The sequence below is a fragment of the Rhincodon typus genome, chromosome 45, assembly GCF_021869965.1.
Source record: "Rhincodon typus isolate 14 chromosome 45, sRhiTyp1.1, whole genome shotgun sequence".
NCBI lineage: Eukaryota > Metazoa > Chordata > Chondrichthyes > Orectolobiformes > Rhincodontidae > Rhincodon > Rhincodon typus.
In genome coordinates this window covers 10,391,151-10,410,923 of record NC_063376.1, presented here as the reverse complement: position 1 = coordinate 10,410,923, position 19,773 = coordinate 10,391,151, and the positions used below count along the sequence as shown (strand labels likewise).

The 19,773-nt window shown below is 45.8% G+C and overlaps 1 protein-coding gene across 6 annotated transcripts in view; it reads left to right on the top strand.

Annotated features, from left to right (window-relative positions):
- The first annotated feature begins 1,044 nt into the window (after nt 1-1,044).
- Nucleotides 1,045-19,773, top strand: part of LOC109916965 (neuronal tyrosine-phosphorylated phosphoinositide-3-kinase adapter 1) — a 30,923-nt gene continuing 12,194 nt past the window's right edge. For 5 of the 6 annotated variants that reach the window (XR_007266108.1, XR_007266107.1, XM_048620103.1 and 2 more), the window contains exons 1-2: nt 14,240-17,318; nt 17,838-19,190. Coding sequence is in view for 4 of the 6 variants with exons in the window: in XM_048620103.1 (XP_048476060.1) it covers nt 16,652-17,318; nt 17,838-19,190 (2,020 nt within the window). In the remaining 2 variants the exon portion in view is untranslated. Of the gene's footprint in view, nt 1,291-14,239; nt 17,319-17,837; nt 19,191-19,773 lie in introns of those variants that run through there. The other variant, XM_020516720.2, reaches the window with a different exon arrangement.

Here is a 19,773-nt window from a genome sequence, read left to right as displayed (position 1 = left end):
AGGAAACTTTATTCTGTATCTAACCTGGTGCTGTCCCTGTCCTGGGTGTGTCTGATGGGATCAGTGTCAAAGGATCTTTACTTTTTGTTTTAAAGGGTACAGAGGGCTTTGACTTCACTTTAAAAGAGTAGAGCTTTACTTTCAGTTTAGAAGAGTAGAGGGAGCATTATTTACTATCTAACTCCACGCTGTCTCGATCCTGGGACTGTTTGATGGGAACATGTAGAGGAAGCTTTCATGCTGTACCTTTCCTGGGAGTGTTTGATAGGGGCATTGTCAAGGGAACTTTACTTTCAGCTTAAAATAGTAACAAGAGCTTTTACTCTATATCTAAGCCCATACTGTACCTGTCCTGGGAGTGTTTAATGGGAACAGTGTAAAGGAGCATTGTTTTCGATTTAAAAGATAGAGGCTGCTTTGCTTTCAGTTTAAAAGAGTAGATGGAGCTTTGTTCTGTTTAAAATAGAGGACGCTTTACCCTGTGTATAACTCCATCATCCATGGAGTGTTTGGGGACAGTGTAGGGAGGTTTTGCTCTATCTAACCTTGTGCTGTCCCTGTCCTGGAAGTGTTTGGGGACAATGTCGACTCTGCTTTACTTTTGGTTTAAGAGAGTAGAGGGTCGGCACAGTGGCTCAGTGATTAGCACTGCTGCCTATCAGTGCCAGGGACTCTGGATCGATTCCATCCTTGGGTTAATGTCTCTGTGGAGTTTGCATATTCTCCCCGTGTCTCCAGGCGCTCTGGTTTCTTCCCGCAGTCCAAAGATGTGCAGGCTGGGTGGATTAGCCATGGAAAATGCGGGGTCACAGCAATAGGCTGGGGGTTGGGGGTCTTGCTGCAGCCCTCTTCAGAATGTACGTGTGGACTAGATGGGCCAAACGGCCAACTTCCTCACTGTAGGGTTGCTATGATTTTCGAGAGAACTTTACTTCCGGTTTAAAAGAATAGAGTGCTTTGCTCTGTTTCTGTCCTGAGTGTGTTTGGGAACAGTGGAGACAAAGTTTTACTTTGTACTGATTCTAAAATATTTTCTCACAGGCAGGGCCTGCTGCAGGGTGTTTTCCTCATATTGGTTCGACTCTAGAAGATGTCAAGTGGCCTGCAGGATGCAGCCATCACCAGCTTCCTCCAGTTCATCGAAGACAAGGGGTTCAAAGTATATACATCACTGACGAAGCAAAGCTGTGACACAGGCAAGGTGCCAAGGTGTCTCCGAGACGAGATGAATCTTCTATACCGGAAAACCAAGATGGAATGGAAACACCGCGAAGATGAATCAAAGAAAAAGTAAGTCATCCAGAACTGGAGAATATGGCAGATGAACGCATGGCTAAAGAATTGGAGCAGGGGCAGGGTTTCAGATTCCTGGATCATTGGGACCTTTTCTGGGGGTGAAGTGACGTGTTCAAGAGGGCCGGGTTGCACCTGAACTGGAGGGGGACTGACATCCTGGCAGGCAGATTTGCTAGTGCTGCAAGGAAGGGTTTAAACTAGATTGGCAGGTGGGTGGGATTCTCAACAGCAGGGAGGGAAGTGCGAGGCTGGAAGGAGATACAGGAATCAAATAGCAAGTTGAAGAGACAGGTCAGGCTCAAACAGCACAGGGAGCGAGGAATGCCTGTTGGATTAAATTGCATCTATTTCGATTCAAGAGGGCTGACAAGTAAGGCCGATGAATTCAGGGTGTGGATGGATAGGTACGTGGGGCTGGGATGTTATAGCCATTACAGAAATGTGGCTAAGGGAGGAACAGGACTGGCAGCTTAATGTGCCAAGGTACAGGTTCTTTAGGCAGGACAGAGGTGGAGAAAAGAGGGGAGGGGGAGTTGCATTTTTGATTGGGGGAGTATCGCAGCAGTAGTTAGAGATGAAATAACTGAGGGATCATCCAGTGAGGATTCGTGGGTGTAGCTAAGAAACAAGAAGGGGTTGGTGGTGTTATTAGGATTGTACTATAGGCCCCCAAACAGTCAACAGGAATTAGAGGCACAAAGATGCAGAGAGATTGTGGAGATTTGCAGGAAAAATAGGGCTGTCGTAGTGGGGGATTTTAATTTTCCTAACATAGACTGGGACTGCCATAGACTTATGGGCTTAGATGTGGTGGAATTTGTTAAATGTATTCAGGTATTTTCCTCAGCAGTATATAGTGGGCCCTACTCGGGATGGGACAAAACCCAACCTGCTCTTGGGAATTAGGTCAGGATAAGTAACTGAGGTGATAGTAGGGGAGCACTTTGGGACCAGTGACCATAGTTCTATTAATTTTAAAAGTTATGGAGAAGGACAAAACCCATCCACAGTTTGAAGTTTTAAATTGGGGCAAGGTGAATTTTGATGGAATTAGACAGGAGCTTGCAGGGATTGATTGGAGTAGTTTGTTTGCAGGCAAAGGGACCTCAGGCAAGCGGGAGGCCTTTAGAAGTTTGATAGCTAGGCTTCAAGGTCCATATGTTCCTGTGAGGGTGAAGGGCAAGATTGGCAGGAGTAGAAAACCCTGGATGACAAGACATGTTAAGGCTTTGACCAGAGAAAAGGAGGAGACATGGCTCAGGAACAGGCAGCTGGGATCAAGGGAATCCCTGGAGGTATATAGGGGATACAGGAGCTTACTGAAGAAGGAAATCAGGAGGGCGAAAAGGGAACACAAGATAGCTTTGACTGAGAGATTAGTGTGAATCCAAAGAGATTCTTTAAGTATATTAAAGGAAAAAGAATAACTAGAGAGAGAATAGGACCACTCGAGGACCAAAGTGGCCGTGTATGTGTGGAACTGCCGGAGATGGGCAAGGTCCTTAATGAATATTTCTCCTCTGTGTTTATGATGGAGAAAGACATGAAGACTTGGGGAAGTTAGTAGCGATATCTTGGGGATAGTCCAAATCACATTAGAGGAGTGTTGGAAGAATTAGAATGTATGAAGGTGGATAAATCGCCTGTTGCTGTTCAGATATATATCCAAAACCCTGTAGGATGCTATAGAAGAAATTGCAGGGGCCCTGGCTGATATATTTGCGTCACCATTAGCCACAAGTGAGATCCCGGAAGACTGGAGGGTAGCAAATGTTGTGCCCTTATTCAAGAAGGGCTGCAAAGAAAACCTGGGAATTGCAGACCAGTTAGCTTAACATCTGTGGTAGGTAGGTTACGGAGAAGATGTACGTGTATTTAGAAAGACAGGGTTTGATTAGGAGTAGTCAGCATGGCTTTGTGCGTGGGAGATCATGCCTCACAAATTTGATAGAGTTCTTTGAAGTGATCAGGAAGGTGATGAGGCCAGGGCGGTAGACGTAGTATATGGATTTCAGTAAGGCCTTTGATAAGGTTCCACATAGTAGGCTGCTTTGGAAGGTTAGATCGTATGGAATCTAGAGAGTTGACAAATTGAATACATAAGAAGCAAAGAGTAATAGTGGAAGGATGCTTGTAGGGCTGGAGGCCTGTGACTCGTGGTGTGCCTTGGGTCATTGCTGTTTGTTATGTCTATCAATAATTTGGATGAGAATGTACAAAGATTAGTAAATTTGCACGTGACACTAAAGTAGGCGGACAGTGGACAGTGAGGAAGGTTATCAGAAATTGCAGCAGAATCTTGATCAGCTGGGCAAGTGGGCCAAGAAATGGCAAATGGGGTTTAATCTAGATAAGTGTGAGGTTATTTTGCAAAGTCAAATCAAAGTAGGAGTTTCATGGTGAATGGTAGGGCATTAAGGATTGTAGTGGAATAGTTGTCTGAAAGTGGAGTTACAGGTAAACAGGACAGTGAAGAAGCCTTTTGGCCATTTGGCCATCTGGCCTTCATCAGTCATGGCATTGAAAATAGAAGTTGGGAAGTTTTTGTTGCAGTTGTACAGGACATTGTGAGGCTGCACTTAGAGTGTTGTGTTCAGTTTTGTTCACTTTGCTATATGGAGGATGTTATTAAACTGGAAAGAGTGCAGAAGAAATTTATAAGGATGTAGCCAGGACTCGAGGGACTGAATTGTCGGGAGAGGTTGGACAAGCTAGGACTTTTTTCTCTCGAGTATAGGAGACTGAGGGGAACTCTTATGGAAGTGTATAAGATCATGAGCGGCATGGATAGGATGAACGCACTGTCTTTTTTTCAGGGGTGGGCAATCAAAGACTAGAGGGCATCAGTTTAAGGTAAGACGGGAAAGGATACATGGGAACCTGAGAGGCAACTTTTTTTACACAGAGGGTGGTACATATATGGAATGAGCTGCCATCGGAAGTGGTTGAGGCAGGTACATTAGCAACATTTAAAAGGCATTTGGATGTGGATAGGAAAGGTTTAGAAGCATATGGGCCAAGTGCAGGGAACTGGGGTTAGCGTGTATGGATATTTTGGTTGGCGTGACCAATTTGAGCCAAAGGTTGTGTCTACGTGCTATAGGACTCTATGACTCTGAGTTTGTGTACAAGCTGTGATTTGGCCCCATTGCCAGCTTGGACTAACTGAGTTCATTCCCGGGCCATGCTTGGCCGGGGCTAGTATTGGCCCCAGAGAGACGCAGGGCTTGGAAGATTTAATTTACAAGGACAGGTCACACAGCCTTGGGCTTGTAACCACTTATTGTGATTTCACTGCCTCTGGACAGCATTTGGTGTGTTTCAGGCAGGGACCGTATTTTCACTCATTTGTCCATGTTCACAAATCTTAATCTGTGACCCTGTCTTCCTCTCCCTCTGCTTCTGATTTCTCGTGTCCCTATCTGTCATTCTCTCTGTCTCTCTCTGTCTCTGTCCTTCTTTCAGCCTCAGTCTCTCTGTAACTCACTGTCTATAGCTCTCTCCTACTCTCTCTAGTTCCCTACTTCTGTCTCTCTTTCTCTCTATCAACCTCTTAACTGTCTACCTTTTGCTCTCTATCTGTTCAACAGCTGAGATTTTTCGAGCACAACCTCCAACTCGTCACCACCTGTTTGTGTGTTAAATTTTCTCACCCTACTTCATCCTTGAAGGTAGATCTGCCATTTTATTTCCCTTTCCTTCATTCATTCCTTCACACACACCCACCCCCACTTGTATGTTTGTTTTCTTCCTCACCTTTCCACCCTCTAGTCCGTTTTCCTCCCCCAAACCTGGCCCTTTCAGTCCCATCAGTGCAGACCCTCAGGCATGACTGCTGGGCCCTGGGCCATACTTTGATAGCCCATAATCTTTGAAAGTTAAGTCCAGTTTGGAGCTACTCATTTATCTCATCATCTCCCTTCACCGTTTCAATCCTAGCACCTCTCCTGCCTCAGGCCTCAGGAGTGGCTAAGGCTGTACAGACTGGGTAATGGTAGGATGAAGAATTTGGAGAGGTGTTTTGGAACAATGGTTTTACTTCAATTATACTTTTATGTCTTAGCTTTTTTAAAAAAAAAAGTGGAAAGAAGCAGCTATTATGGCTTGAATTTCATTCCCAGATCAGTTAAAATGGGAGTCACGGCCACCATCCATTGAGATGAGGACAGCTGTTGGATACAGAGAGGGTTGCTGGGCAAAAGACCACATCCTTGTTGTGCTGGTACTTAGTTAAAGCCATAATAAAACCAAAAATTGCTCTATCCATTGAGCATTCCCTCTCATGGTGTCCATGCCAACCCATGCCCCTTCTACTACCCGTGACCTTTTATAGCCCCTATGCCAATTAAGTGCCTGTTTTATTATTGTATTGCTCCCAGACCAGACAGGGTGGTAAATAAGGCATTTGGTATGCTTGCCTTCATTGTTCAGACCATTCAGTATGGAAGTTGGAATGTCATGTTGCGGTTGTACAGGACATTGGTGAGGCCGCTTTTGGAGTACTGCGTTTGGCTGTGGTCACCCCTGCTACATGAAGGGTATTGTTGAATTGGAGAAGGCACAGAAAAGATTTACAAGGATGTTACCAAGACTGGAAGGTTTGAGTTATAAGGAGAGGCTGGGACTTTTTCACTAGAGCATAGAACGTTGAGGGTGACCTTGTAGAGGTTTATTAAATCACGAGGGGCATAGATAAGGCGAATAACTGAACCTCTTCCCCAAGGTAGGGGAGCTGAAAGGCATTTTTTTAAGGTAAGATGAGGGAATCTGTGTGTGGAGCCAGAAGAGGTAGGTGAAGCCCTAAACGAATACTTTGTGTCGGTATTCACCAAAAAGAAGGAATTGGTGGAGGATGATCTCGGAGAAAGGAGTGTCGCGTTTTTCACCTAAGTTGCTATTAAAAAGGAAGAGGTGTTGTCTGTCCTCAAAATATTAAGGTAGATAAGTCTCCAGGTCCTGATGGAATCTGTCCCAGGATATTGAGGGAGGCAAGAGAACAAATTGCTGGAGCAATTGACCGACCTCTTTGTATCCTCTTTGGCCGCCGGTGAATAGCCAGTATTGTCCCATTATTTAAGAAGGCTGGCAGGGATAATCCTGGAAATTACAGACCTGTGAGTCTCATGTCAGTGGTAGGGAAATTATTAGAAAAGATTCTCGGAGACAAGATCTATAATCGTTTAAAAGCAAATGGACTGATTAGCAATAGACAGCATGGTTTTGTGTGGGGGAGGTCGTGCCTCACTAACTTGATTGAGTTTTTTGAAGAGATAACAAAGATGATTAATGAGTGAAAAGCAGTTGATGTTGTCTACATGGACTTCAGTAAAGCCATCATGGCAGACTGGTACAAAAGGTAAAGTCACATGATATCAGGAGTGAGTTGGCAAGATGGATACCGAACTGGCTTAGTCACAGGAGACAGAGGGTAGCGGTGGAAGGATGCTTTTCAGAATGGAGGGTTGTGATTAGTGGCGTTCCACAGGGGTGAGTGCTGGGACCTCTGCTGTTTGTGGTCTACATAACTGATTTGGAGGAAAGTGTAGCTGGACTAATTAAGTTTGCAGGCAATACAAAAATTGGAGGAGTTGTGGATAATAAGGAGGATTGCCGGTGCATACAGAAGAATATAAGTCAGTTGGAGGCATAGGCAGAAAAATGGCACATGGAGTTTAATCTGGACAAAGGTGATGCATTTTGGAAGGTCAAGTATGGGTGGAAATTATACAGTGAATGGCAGAACCCTTGGGCGTATTAATATCCAGAGGGATCTGTGTGTGCAGGTCCACAGATCACAGAAGGTGGCAGCGCAGGTAGATAAGTTTGTAAAAAGGTCTGTGACATGCTTGCCTTCATTGGAAGTGGCATTGAGTAAATGGATAGACAAGTTAAATTGCGGCTTTATAGAACTTTAGTTAGGCCACACTTATGTACAGTTCTGGTCACCACACTACCAGAAGGATGTGGATACTTTGGAGCAGGTATAGAAAAGGTTTGCCAGGATGTTGGCAGGTATGGGGGATTTTAGCGACGAAGAAAAGTTGTATAGAGTGGGTTTATTTTCACTGGAACGCAGGAGGTTGAGGGGTGACCTCATACAAGTTTATAAGTTTATGTATGGCATGGATAGAGTGGAAAGTATGAGGGTTTTTCCCGGGGAGGGGTCAATTACTAGGAGACACAGGTTCAAGGCGCGGGTTGGGGAGTGGGTGATAGAGTTTAATTGAGATGTGTGAGGTCAGCTTTTTACACAAAGGGTGTTGAGTGCCTGGAACGTGTGGCCAGAGGTGGTGGTGGAAGCAGGCACAATAGCAGCATTCAAGAAGCACTTAGACAAATACATGAATAGGAAGGGAATAGAGGAATACAGATTCTGTAAGTGAAGACAGTTTTAATATGGAAGGCAGCGCAGGCTTGAAGAGTCAAAGGGCCTGCTGCTGCGCTGTATTGTGCTTAGTTCTATTTAAAAGTGTCCTGAGGGACAACTTTTTCACACAGACGGTGATTCATATGTGAAATGAACTACGAGAGGAAAGGGTAGATGCAGGCACAGTTACACCATTTAAAATACATCTGGGCAGGTATCTGAATAGGAAAAGTTTAGAAGGAAATGGGCCAAATGCAGGCAAGTGGGACTAGTTTAGTTTGGAAACTTGTTTGGCATGAACGAGTTGGACCAAAGGTTCTGTTTCCATACTATAACCATAAGCAGTCTACCTTTAAGATGGTTAAATGCCATTATGTCATGAGATGGTCCAGTAAAATGGCACACACCTTCCCTTTAGTGGCAGTAGTAATAGTTGGCTGCTTGCAGTTACTGTATCTTTACTCTATATGGCTTAAGCACAGAATTCATACTCTGCAAGTGAGATCTTATGGCAATCTAGTTAGCTAGTATTATTAAAAACTTCAAGACATCTGAATCAACAGGAAATGTAGAAACATAGAAGAAAGGAGCAGGAGGAGGCCATTCAGCCCTTCGAGCCTACTCCGCCATTCTTCACGACCATGGCTGATTGTCCAACTCAATAGCCTAATCCTGCTTTCTCCCCATAAGCTTTGATTCCATTCGCCTCAAGTGCTATATTCACCTCTTGAATATGTTCAATGTTTTGGCATCAACTGCTTCCTGTGGTAATGAATTTTACAGGGTCACCACTCTTTGGGTGAAGAAGAGACTCCTCATCTCCGTCCTAAATCATCTACCCCGAATCCTCGTACTGTGACCCATGATTCTGGACACACCCACCATCAGGAACATCCTTCCTGCATCTACCCTGTCCAGTCTTGTTAGAATTTTATAAGTCTGTATGAGATCCTGCCTCATTCGTCTGAACTCCAGCGAAAACAATCCAACCTAGTCAATCTCTCCTCATACATCAGACCCGCCATCCCAAGAATCAGCCTGGTAAACATTTACTGCCCTCCTCGAGAGCAAGAGCATCCTTCCTCAGGAAAGGAGACCAAAACTGCGTGCACTGTTCTAGTTGTGGTCTCACCAAGGCCCTGTATAGCTGCAATAACACATCCCCGCTCCTGTACTTGAAACCTCATGCAATGAAGGCCAGCTCTGCACACTCCCTTCTGCCATTCAGGTAGTAATCTGCCTTCTCGTTTTTGCTGCCGAAGTGAGTAACCTCACATTTGTCCAAATTATACTTCATCTGCCATTGATTTGCCCACTCGCCCAACCTGTCAATATCATGATGAAGAATCTCTACAGCCTCGTCAAAGTTCACCCTCCCACCCAACTTGGTATCATCTGCAAACTTGGAGATGTTACATTTTGTTCCCTCATCCAAATCATTAATATCCAACATCAGTGTTGTATGATCTGAGGGCTAACGTATGGGAAGGCACAGACTGTGTTATACTGACAGTGGAGCTTTACCCAGAGTGCCAAACCCCCAGTCACCACAATTTTCCATTCTGCCCTCTATGTCAACCCAGTACCCATCATAGGCAGACCGTAGGAATGTACTGAGATTAAGAACTTAATTCAAAGTCTATTGATGAACTTGGCAATTCAAAATAAAGACTACCTTTGACTTAAGAAAGAACTCCCAGAAAACAAGAACTTAAAACAGTACAGTACGGGCACACCCCCTTCAGCCCATGGTGTTGCGCCAAACATGACGCCAAATTAAATTAGTCCCTTCTGCCTGCCCATGGTCCTTATCTCTCCATTCCTTGCTTATTCATGTGCCTCTCTAAAACCCCCTTAAACACCCCTATCGTATCTGCCTCCACCACTACTCCTGTGTAAAAATGCTTACCCCTCACTTCTCCTTTGAACTTCTTCCTTCTTACCTCAAATGCGTGCCTTCTAGTATTAGACAGTTCAACTCTAGGAGAAAAAGATTCTGACCATCAATCCTATCTATGCCTTCATAATTTTATAAACTTCTGTCATGTCTCCCCTCAGCATACGCTGCTCCAGAGAAAACAACCCTAATTTGCCCAGCCTCTCCTTATAGCTCATATCCTCCAATCCAGGCAGCATCCTGGTAAAGCTGTTCTGCACCCTCTTCAAAACCTCTACATCCTTCCTGTAATGTGACAACCAGAGTTGAACGCAGTACTCAGTGCAGCCTAACCAAAGTTTTATAAAGCTGCAACATCACTTCTTCTTGTATTCAATGCCCTGACCAATAAAGGCAAGCATGCCATACACCACCTTTACCACCTTATCTACTTTCAGGGAGCTATGGACTGGAACCCCAAGATCCCTCTGGACATCAGTAGTGTTCGGGATCCTACCATCAACTATATACTTTCCCTTAACATTTGATCCCCTAAAGTGCAAAACTTGCCTGGATTAACCTCCTGCCATTTCTCCTCCCATGTCTGCAACTGATCTACATCCCGCTATATGGTTTGATAACCTTCTACAACTCCCCTGATATTTGTTTTGTCAGCAAACTTACTAACCCACCCATCTATGTTTTCATCCAAGTAAATAAATCACAAACAACAGAGGTTCCAGAATGGATCCCAACAGAACACCTCTAGTCACTCCTGAAAAACTCACTTTCACCACTACTCTCAGTATTCAGTGGACAAACCAATTCTGAATCCAAATAGCCAGGTCGCCGTGGATCCCATGCATCTTAATCTTCCAGGTGAGCCTACCATGAGGGACCTTGTCAAAAGCCTTACTAAAATCTGCATAAACAACATCCACTGCTCTACTCTCGTTGATCATCCTGTTTGAGGGGCAGCACGGTGGCTCAGAATTAAGCTCTGCTGCTTCACAACGCCAGGGACCCGGGTTCAATTCATGGCCTCGGGCAACTGTCTGTGTGGTGTTTGCACATGACGGATGTTGAGGTTTGGGATATATGTTTGATTACTCTAGGTCAAGTCAGCATAAGGGGGGTGGGGTGGGGGGGTGCGAGGGAAGTGTTGGGTATTCTAAAAGGCATTAGGGTGGACAAGTCCCCAGGTCTGGATGGGATCTATCCCAGGTTACTGAGGGAAGCGAGAGAGGAAATAGCTGGGGCCTTAACAGATATCTTTGCAGCATCCTTGAGCACAGGTGAGGTCCTGGAGGACTGGAGAATTGCTAATGTTGTCCCCTTACTTAAGAAGGATAGCAAGGATAATCCAGGAAATTATAGACCGGTGAGCCTGACGTCGGTGGTGGGGAAGCTGCTGGAGAAGATATTGAGGGATAAGATCTATTTACGTTTGGAAGAAAATGGGCTTATTAGTGATAGCATGGTTTTGTGCAGGGAAGGTCATGTCTTACTAATTTGATAGAATTCTTTGAGGAAGTGACAAAGTTGATAGAAGAGGGAAGGGCTGTAGATGTCATATACATGGACTTCAGTAAGGCGTTTGATAAGGTTCCCCAGGGTAGGCTGATGGAGAAAGTGAAGTCACATGGGGTCCAGGGTGTACTAGCTAGATGGATAGAGAACTGACTGGGCAACAGGAGACAGAGTTGTAGTGAAAGGGAGTTTCTCAAAATGTAGAACTGTGAACAGTGGTGTTCCACAGGGATCCATGTTGGGACCACTGTTGTTTGTGATATACATAAATGATCTGGAGGAAGGTATAGATGGTCTGATGAGCAAGTTTGCAGATGACACTAAGATTGGTGGAGTAGCAGATAGTGAAGGGGACTGTCAGAGAATGCAGCAGAGTATAGATAGATTGGAGAGTTGATTGGAGAAATGGCAGATGGAGTTCAATCCAGGCAAATGCAAGGTGATGCATTTTGGAAGATCCAATTCAAAAGTGAACTGTGGTAAATGGAAAAGCCCTGGGGAAAGTTGATGCACAGAGAGATCTGGGTGTTCAGGTCCACTGTACCCTGAAGATAGCAAAGCAGGTAGATAGAGTGGTCAAGAAGGCATACGGCATGCTTTCATTCATTGGACGGGATATTGAGTACAAGAGTTGGCAGGTCATGTCACAGTTGTATAGGACTTTGGTTCGACCACATTTGGAATACTGCATACAGTTCTGGTCGCCACATTACCAAAAGGATATGGATGCTTTGGAGAGGGTGCAGAGGAGGTTCACCAGGATGTTGCCTGGTATGGAGGGCGCTAGCTATGAAGAGAGGTTGAGTAGATTTGGATTATTTACATTAGAAAGACAGAGGTTGAAGGGGGACCTGATTGAGGTCTACAAAATCATGAGAGGTATAGACAGGGTGGATAGCAAGAAGCTTTTTCCCAGAGTGGGGGACTTAATTACTAGGGGTCATGATTTCAAGGTGAGAGGGGAAAAGTTTAAGGGAGATATGCGTGGAAAGTTCTTTACGCAGAGGATGGTGGGTGCATGGAACGTGTTGCCAGTGGAGGTGGTAGAGGCGGACACGATAGCGTCATTTAAGATATATCTAGACAGATACATGAATGGGCAGGGAGCAGAGGGATACAGATCCTTGGAAAATAGGAGACAGGTTTAGATAGAGGATCTGGATCAGCTCAGGCTTGGAGGACCAAATGGCCTGTTCCCGTGCTGTAATTTGTTCTTTGTTCTGTTGTCCTCACGTCTGCATGGGTTTCCTCCCACAGTCCAAAGATGTGCAGACTAGGTGGATTGGCCATGCTAAATTGCCCATAGTGCCCAGGAATATTTAGGTTAGGTGTGTTAGACATGGGAAATGCAGGGTTAGGGGAATGGGTCTGGGTGGGATGCTCTTTGAAGGGGTGGTGTGGACCTGTTGAGCCCAATGGCCTGTTTCCACACCGTTGGGATTCTATGATTCAACACCTCAAAGAAAGACGACTTCTAATCATAATTCCACTTCAGAGTTTATAACCACCTGGAGTTGCCAATGAAAGATAAACTGATGGGTACTATGCTGTGATAACGAAAGGTTGTAAAATCAGTCATGCAGCACTGATCAAGTAGTGGTAGCCATCAGGCTTATGTTAGCAGACAGAATGAAATAGAAAGCACTGAGCTATTTCTTAAACACCGCAGACAATATTCACAAATTTCTAAATAGCAGGAGATTTAAATACCTTGAGTTTAACAGTTTCCTAGCAATTCTGTTAACAGCTGCCTTGATAGATGCCTTGACAGTTCCAATAGGTTTATATGCATTTTGAGCACACTCATGTCTGTTTTTTCACGATTCCTAAGGACACTTCACCTCTCCAAAGAACTCCAGCTTTAGACCCCCTCCTACCAGTCAAAAATGCAGAAATCATGTTTTGAACATTCCACTAGAACAATGAGATTAGCCTTAGGCCACTGTATTTTGACATGTGCAATGCATCCTTCAACAAAAAGAACAAAAGAGAAGTACATCACAGGAACAGGCCCTTTATCATCATGCCCTAACTAATCTAAAAAAACAAACCTACTGCCCTCATTCGGTCCGTATCCCTCTATTCTCTCCCTGTTCACGTAACCATCCAGATGCCTCTTAACCGTAGCCAACGTGCTGGCTTCCACCACCTCTTCTGGCAGTGCATTCCAAGCTCCTACCACTGTCTGCGTGAAAAACTTCCCTCACACATCTCCCTAAAACTATCTTCCTAAAATTTTCCCACACTGTCCTTGAACCAGTGCCCCTTCATAATAGAACCTTCAACCCTGGGGAAAAAGCCTCTGACTATCTACCCTTTCTATGCCTCTCATAATTTTGTAGACTTCTTTCAGGTCTCCTCTCGCCACCGTCTTTCCAGTGAAAATGATCCTAGTCTTTTTAACCTTTCCTCATAGCTACTGCCCTTGAGACCAGGCAACATCCTGGTGAGCCTTCTCTACTCTCTCCAAAGCTTCTGATATTGTGGCGACCAAAACTGCACACAATACTCCAAATGCAGCCTAACAAGGGTTTTGTATAGTTGTAACACGGTTTGCCATCTCTTGTACTCCATGGCCCAGCTGATGAAGGCAGCATGCCATTATCCCTTCTCAATCACCTTGGCAATGTGTGTTGCCACTTTTAGGGAACTGTGAACCTATACGCCCACATCTGTCTGAATGGTAATGTTCCTAAGGGTTCTGCCATTTATAATATAATTCACACCTAAATTTGATCCTTCAAAATGCATCACCTCACATTTGTCTGGATTAAATTCCATCTGCCATTTCTGTGCCCAAGTTGCCAATCTATCTCTAATCCTGTTGTATCCTTTCACAATCATTGGCACTATCAGCAACTCTGCCAATCTTCGTGTCATCTGCAAACTCGCTAATCAGACCTCAAGTCCATATAAACTACATCCACAACTGTTCCCTCATCAATTATTTTAGTCACCTCTTCAAAAAATTTAATCAGATTGGTGAGACATGACGTTCTCTGTACAAAACCACGCTGCCTGTCACTAACCAGTCCATTTTCTTCCAAATGTGCATATATCTTATCTCAGTGTCTTCTCCAAGAGCTTCCCCACCACAGACGTCAGGATCACTGGCCTGTAATTTCCTGGATTATCCCTGCTTCCTTCCTTAAACAAGGGAACAACACTGGCTAATCTCCAGTCTTCTGGAACTTTGCCTGTGATCAAAGAGGATGTGAAGATATCTGCTCAGACTCTAGCTATTTCTTCCCTTGCCTCTCGCAGTAACCCGGGGTAGGATTGAATCTGTGCTGAATTGTAGATGTGCAACTTAGAGCATTCCCTGTACCATACACCACCCATTCACCCACTCACCCACCCCTGTGTGAAAATGATGGTGGTTGGGTTCGAAGTTGTGACATCTAGACTTGTGCATCTGCTGTTATTTTTGCCAAAATGGAGAGCACCTCCATTTATACAAAACTTTAGGCCTCAGAAATTATTTTGGTGAGATGTTATCCTGGTGCCCCATATTGGATGGAGACTGTGTACACCAAGCATCATAAGGATAAAGGAAGGTGGGTCATTGCACAGGAGGAATGACAAAGTGAGGAAGAAGTACAGGAAGGTAGAGATTAACTGAAGCAGAAGGAGAGGTGGAGAGGAAAAACAGACAAAGGAGAACAGTCAGATGGGGCGAGATAGGGAGATGAGAGAGAGAGAGTTGGACAGAAGGAGAAAGGAAAGGTAGACATGAGAGAGAAAAAGAGACGGATGGAGAGGCAGACAGACAAAGAGACTTAAGTTGCAGGGGGACTGGGAGAGAGACCAAAGAGAAGAGAGAGACACACTGATTAAAGGGCAGAAAAATTGTGATTAAAAAGAAAGATGCTCAGAGAGAGCAATTGACAGATGGACAAGGTGAAAAGATTGGAAGTGGAAAGGTTGTTTTCTCCTTGCACAATGGGAAGAGATGCAGAGAGAGAGAGAGAGAGAGATAGAAATAGAAACATAGGGGGGAGACAAGAGTTGGAGCGTATGTAAGAGAAACAGCAAACAGAAAAAGAAGTGTAAAGATTTGAATGGAGAGGGATGAGTGTGTTGGGTTTGGGGATAGGGGAAATTAGGATGGGGGTTTACTGTCCCTAGCACCCCTCCTTCCCTCTTCAGTTCAAGCTGAGAAGCAGAGACGAGGAAACTGGAGAGTTGGAATGTCCTGGGGGTCAGATTGAGCTAAAAATCATTGACTGAAATATTCAACTTTCTAATTGAGGATTTGGAGTCTTTTATGATTACCCAAATCATTTGGTCAAATTTACAGTTATTTCAAGATGTGCTGGGAAACTCTTAGCTTTTGACACTGTAATAATACATCTTCCCTGGAATGAAAGGTAAAGTCACCATAGTACGCTGTCATTAAAAAACGGTGACTGGTGGTTGTTTAATCTAGTCACCACACCTCAGGCAGCGGGGTTTGGTTCAGAAGGAGAGTCCTTTGTGTCAGTTGGTGTGAGAATTGAACCCACACTGTTGGCATCCCTCTTCATCACAATCTAGCCATCCAGCCAACTGAGTATAACCAGACACATTTTTCCATAATCTTTTTCCATGCACTTCCATAATCTACCTTCCCTCCCTGTGTCTGCCTGCTCCCTGAAACTTTCTTCGGTCAGACTATCCCTGCAGAGATTTGACACCCTCTTTGTCCTTTAAAACAGTCACTGACACACTGTGATTAGGTAACAGTTGCTTTATACGTTAGGGCTCCTGCTCACTGATTATCTCAGTAAATCCCTGTTAGACCCAGCATCCAAATCCCATGTCCAATAATATACAGCCTTTCTACGGAAAGTTCCTTTGCAGTAACAGCATCCAGAAACCTTCATTGTAATCGCCTGGTGTCTCTCAGTCCCCTCTGTGTCAAAGTTCTATCTGTCTACTGACTGGTGTGTCTCAGTCCCCTCTCTGTCAGAGAGATATTTTTACACTGACTGGTATCCTTCAGTCCTCTCTTTCTCTGGGAGATGTCTGTACAGTGCCTGGTGTGTCTCAGTGCTCCCTCTTACTGAGAAATATCTATACACGACTGGTGACTGTCTGTCCCCTTGCTGTCTCTCTCCAGAGTATAACATTGTGCATGCAAGTCTGGCATATCATTAAGCAACAGGTATCACACTTCTGGGTCCTGGATTTGAGGCCTATTTAGGCCAACACTCCAGAGTCAGCACTGAGGGGCCACTGCACTGTCAGAGGCACCGTTTTTCAGAATGTAATGCTGTGTCCAATCGGGTCTCTTAGTTGAACATGAGTCCCACAATTGCTTTAGACAATCTCCTTGATAGCCTACTCGTTATTCAGTTCTGAACAAACTGCACTTTAAAAAAAGCAGAGTATCTAGTCATAAGCATGTTGCTATTTGTGCAATCTGCTTGTACTTTAATCCAACATTCTCCTAGCTTTAGTGCTTTGCAAACTTCAACTCATTCAGAACAGTAGCCCTCATCTTACCAAGTACTTTCGCCCCTGTGCTCGATAATCTTCAATAACTCTTGTCCTGTAATCAGTTCAGGAAAAAGTTTCGCTTTCCTTTGTTTAACCTACTTATGATTCTTTCAATGTCTTTCCCCTCTCCCTCTTTTTCCCTCCCTGATTCTCCTCTCCTTCCTTCCCTTTCTTTCTCTCCTTCCATTTCTCTCCCTATTTTCTTGCTCCTAACCTCCTTCCTGCTCTCTCTTGTCTTGTTCTCTTTTCTCTCTGTCTTTCTTTCTTCTCTGTCTCCTTCCCTCTATCACTCTTCCCTCACTCTTTCCATATTTTCCCTTTCTGTCCATTCCCCTCTTAATACTTTCCTTCCCCACCCCTGTCTGTCTTTCTTTCCTTTGCCCCTTTCCACCCCTCCTCTCTGTCCCACCTTCCCTCACTCTTCTTCCACCCTCCTCCCCCCCTACTTTTTCTCCTTTTCCCAACCAAGTGTCTGCAAGGATGGGGGACTGGGAAGGGTGCGGGATCTCGCTTCCTTCCGCAAGCACTTCCGAATGGGTTTCATGACCATGCCAGCCTCCCAGGAGCATGGGCCACACCCATGTGCCAGCGGAATGACCACCCGCTCGCTGTCACTTCACTCAGTGGGTAGTGTGGAGAACGGCGAACACTCCTGCACCAGGAGACCTCCAAGCAAGCCCAGGCGCCATCCCAGCACCAAACTCAGCCTGTGCCCTGAGGGCAGGAGCAGCAGTGGAGACGAAGGACTTGGATCAAAGGGCGAGAAAGGTGAGAAATACTGGGCCACGTACCACGCCATGTGTGTCAGAACTTCATTCACTGTGCTTTCAAATGCCTTCTCCATGCTTCTAGCTTCCAGCCCTTTCTACAGCATTGTTTACTGTTCTCCAAGTCCACAACAGGCTTAACCAATCCAATACAGTGAGCAGCAATAGTAAACAGACTCATAATCAGACGTAGGACAGTTGATAACTGCAGATCCCATAGCCACTATTGTAAGAAGAATATGAGGGTGGAATTCACGCCAGTGCTTTGTGGATAATGTTCATTCCTCAGCTGACACCACATTAAAAACCAAGGTGACTGGCCATTGAAGTTTGTGGGACCTTGCAGTGTTTTCTAGCAACACTTCAGGATGACTAACTTTGGTTGAAAGATGCTCGGGAGGGTAAAGCGTGGAGAGAGGTGCTAGAGATTGGTAAGTGCTTCCTTCGGGTCTCTTCAACATGGCACCCATGGTTTCTGTCCAGGAAGCAGAACTTACCTGTCTTTCTCTTCTCCTTCTAGTGATACAGAGACCAAGCCTTGAGGCAGTGGATAGCGGGCGGAGGATGCCACCACTAAAGCCGAAGCGTAGCCCCAACACCCAGCTCTCCGTGTCCTTCGATGAACCCTCTGCTGGCAGGGCAGTCTCTCAGCCTGTGACATCTGCGCCCAGGTACAGTACACCTGCTGAGCCTTCCTGCGGCTCAGAGGAAGAGGTGGAAGATGAGGAGGAGGGAGAGGAAGAGCCAGTCTACATTGAAATGGTCGGAGATGTTTTCAAAGAGCAGAGTGCAGTTGATGAAGATTCAGACCACGGTGAGGCCATCTACGAAGAAATGAAGTACCCACTACCTGAGGAGGCCACACGGGAAGCGAAGTGGAGCAAGTTTGTCCTCCCAAAACCCAATACAACCAGGGCTTTGAGCCAAGGGGGTCCCAAGGACCCTTACCAGGCTGACTCCAGAGGCTCACCCCACGACATTCCTCCCCCTTTTCCAAACCTTCTCCTGCACCGTCCACCCCTCTTGGCCTTCCCTCAGTCAGCCTCCCAGAAGGCCTGCAAGGCTCCCCTTCCCCTTGCTGTCGCCAGCCAGCCTGGCTCCAAGCTCCCTGTCCTGCAGCATGGTGACTCAGCCCCCACCCCAGGAGGTGCCCAGTCTGCTGGGCAGCCGACTTCCAGAGTGCAGAAGGAGGACGGGTCACATCAGGGTGCCATGGTGCCTTCAGGGAGGGCGAGAAGCCACTCAACACCCCTTCCCCCACAAGCATCTAGTCAGCACAGGCCAGATAAGGAGCTGCCCACCTCCCACACCATGAAGGCTTTGGCCCAGTCAGCATCAGCAGGCCCTCAGGCCCATGTTTATCAGAAGGCTGAGAGGGACAAGCCCCCCTCGCTCAGTGTCATGTGCTCCTCCATGAAAGTCACGACCCACTCACTGCTCACCCAGGCCTCTGGTGACCAGAAGATGGACAAGGAACTCTCAAGTCTACAAAGTGTATTCTGCTCCATCAGTAAAGCCGGCACCCCCTCCCGGCCTCTGTCCAGCCTCTATAAGATGCCTGTGGCGCATGGGCTACTGGAGCACCCTAACCTGCCTGGCCCAGGCTCCCTGGTGTGGCCTTACCTCCCGCTGGCTTGCAAACGCCCTCCAGCCTATGACAGTCTCAAGCCTAGCTCAGCCCAGAAGGTCTGCCCCGCTGTCTACCATGCGACGGTGAAGACCCAAGGACAGGACAGAGCCCCAGCCTTCACCAGCATCTGCTGCCCCCGTTCAGTCACCAACTCAGAGGCACGGAGCCCCCCTGGGGAGGCTAGCTCTGGGCACAGTTGGCAACGAAATCTGCCTTGCAGCAGGAAGGCACAGGACCCAGAAGGTAAACTGACTTGGGAAAGGTTTGAGTGTTTCGAACACTGTTGAGGGAGGTGGGGTGCAGTTAGACGTGGGGATTAAGTGGCATGATCCTAAGGTTGATAGGATTGATATGATTTGATGTATTAATGTCATATGTACTGAGGGTACAGTGAAAAGTGTTGTCTTACGTGCTTTACAGGCAGATCATACTATGCAAGTGCATCAAGGTAATAGAGTGCAGGATACAAGGTGCAGAGAGGGATCAACATTAACGTTTTGAGAGATCCGTTCAAAAGTCTGATAACAGCAGGGAAGAGGCTGTTCTTGAATCTGTTTGTACGTGAATAGAAACCTTCTGCCAGACAGAAGAGGGTGGGAGGGATCTTTGATTATGTTGGTTGCTTTCCTGATGCAAGCGGAAGTCTAGATGAAGTCAGTGGGTAGGAGGCTGGTTTTCACAATAGACTGGGCTGTGTTCACAACTCTCTGTAGTTTATTTTGGCCTTAGGAAGAGCAGTTGTCATACCACATTGTGATGTACCCAGATAGGATGCTTTCTGTGGTGCATCTATAAAAAAATTTGTCTTTATGGACATGTCAAATTT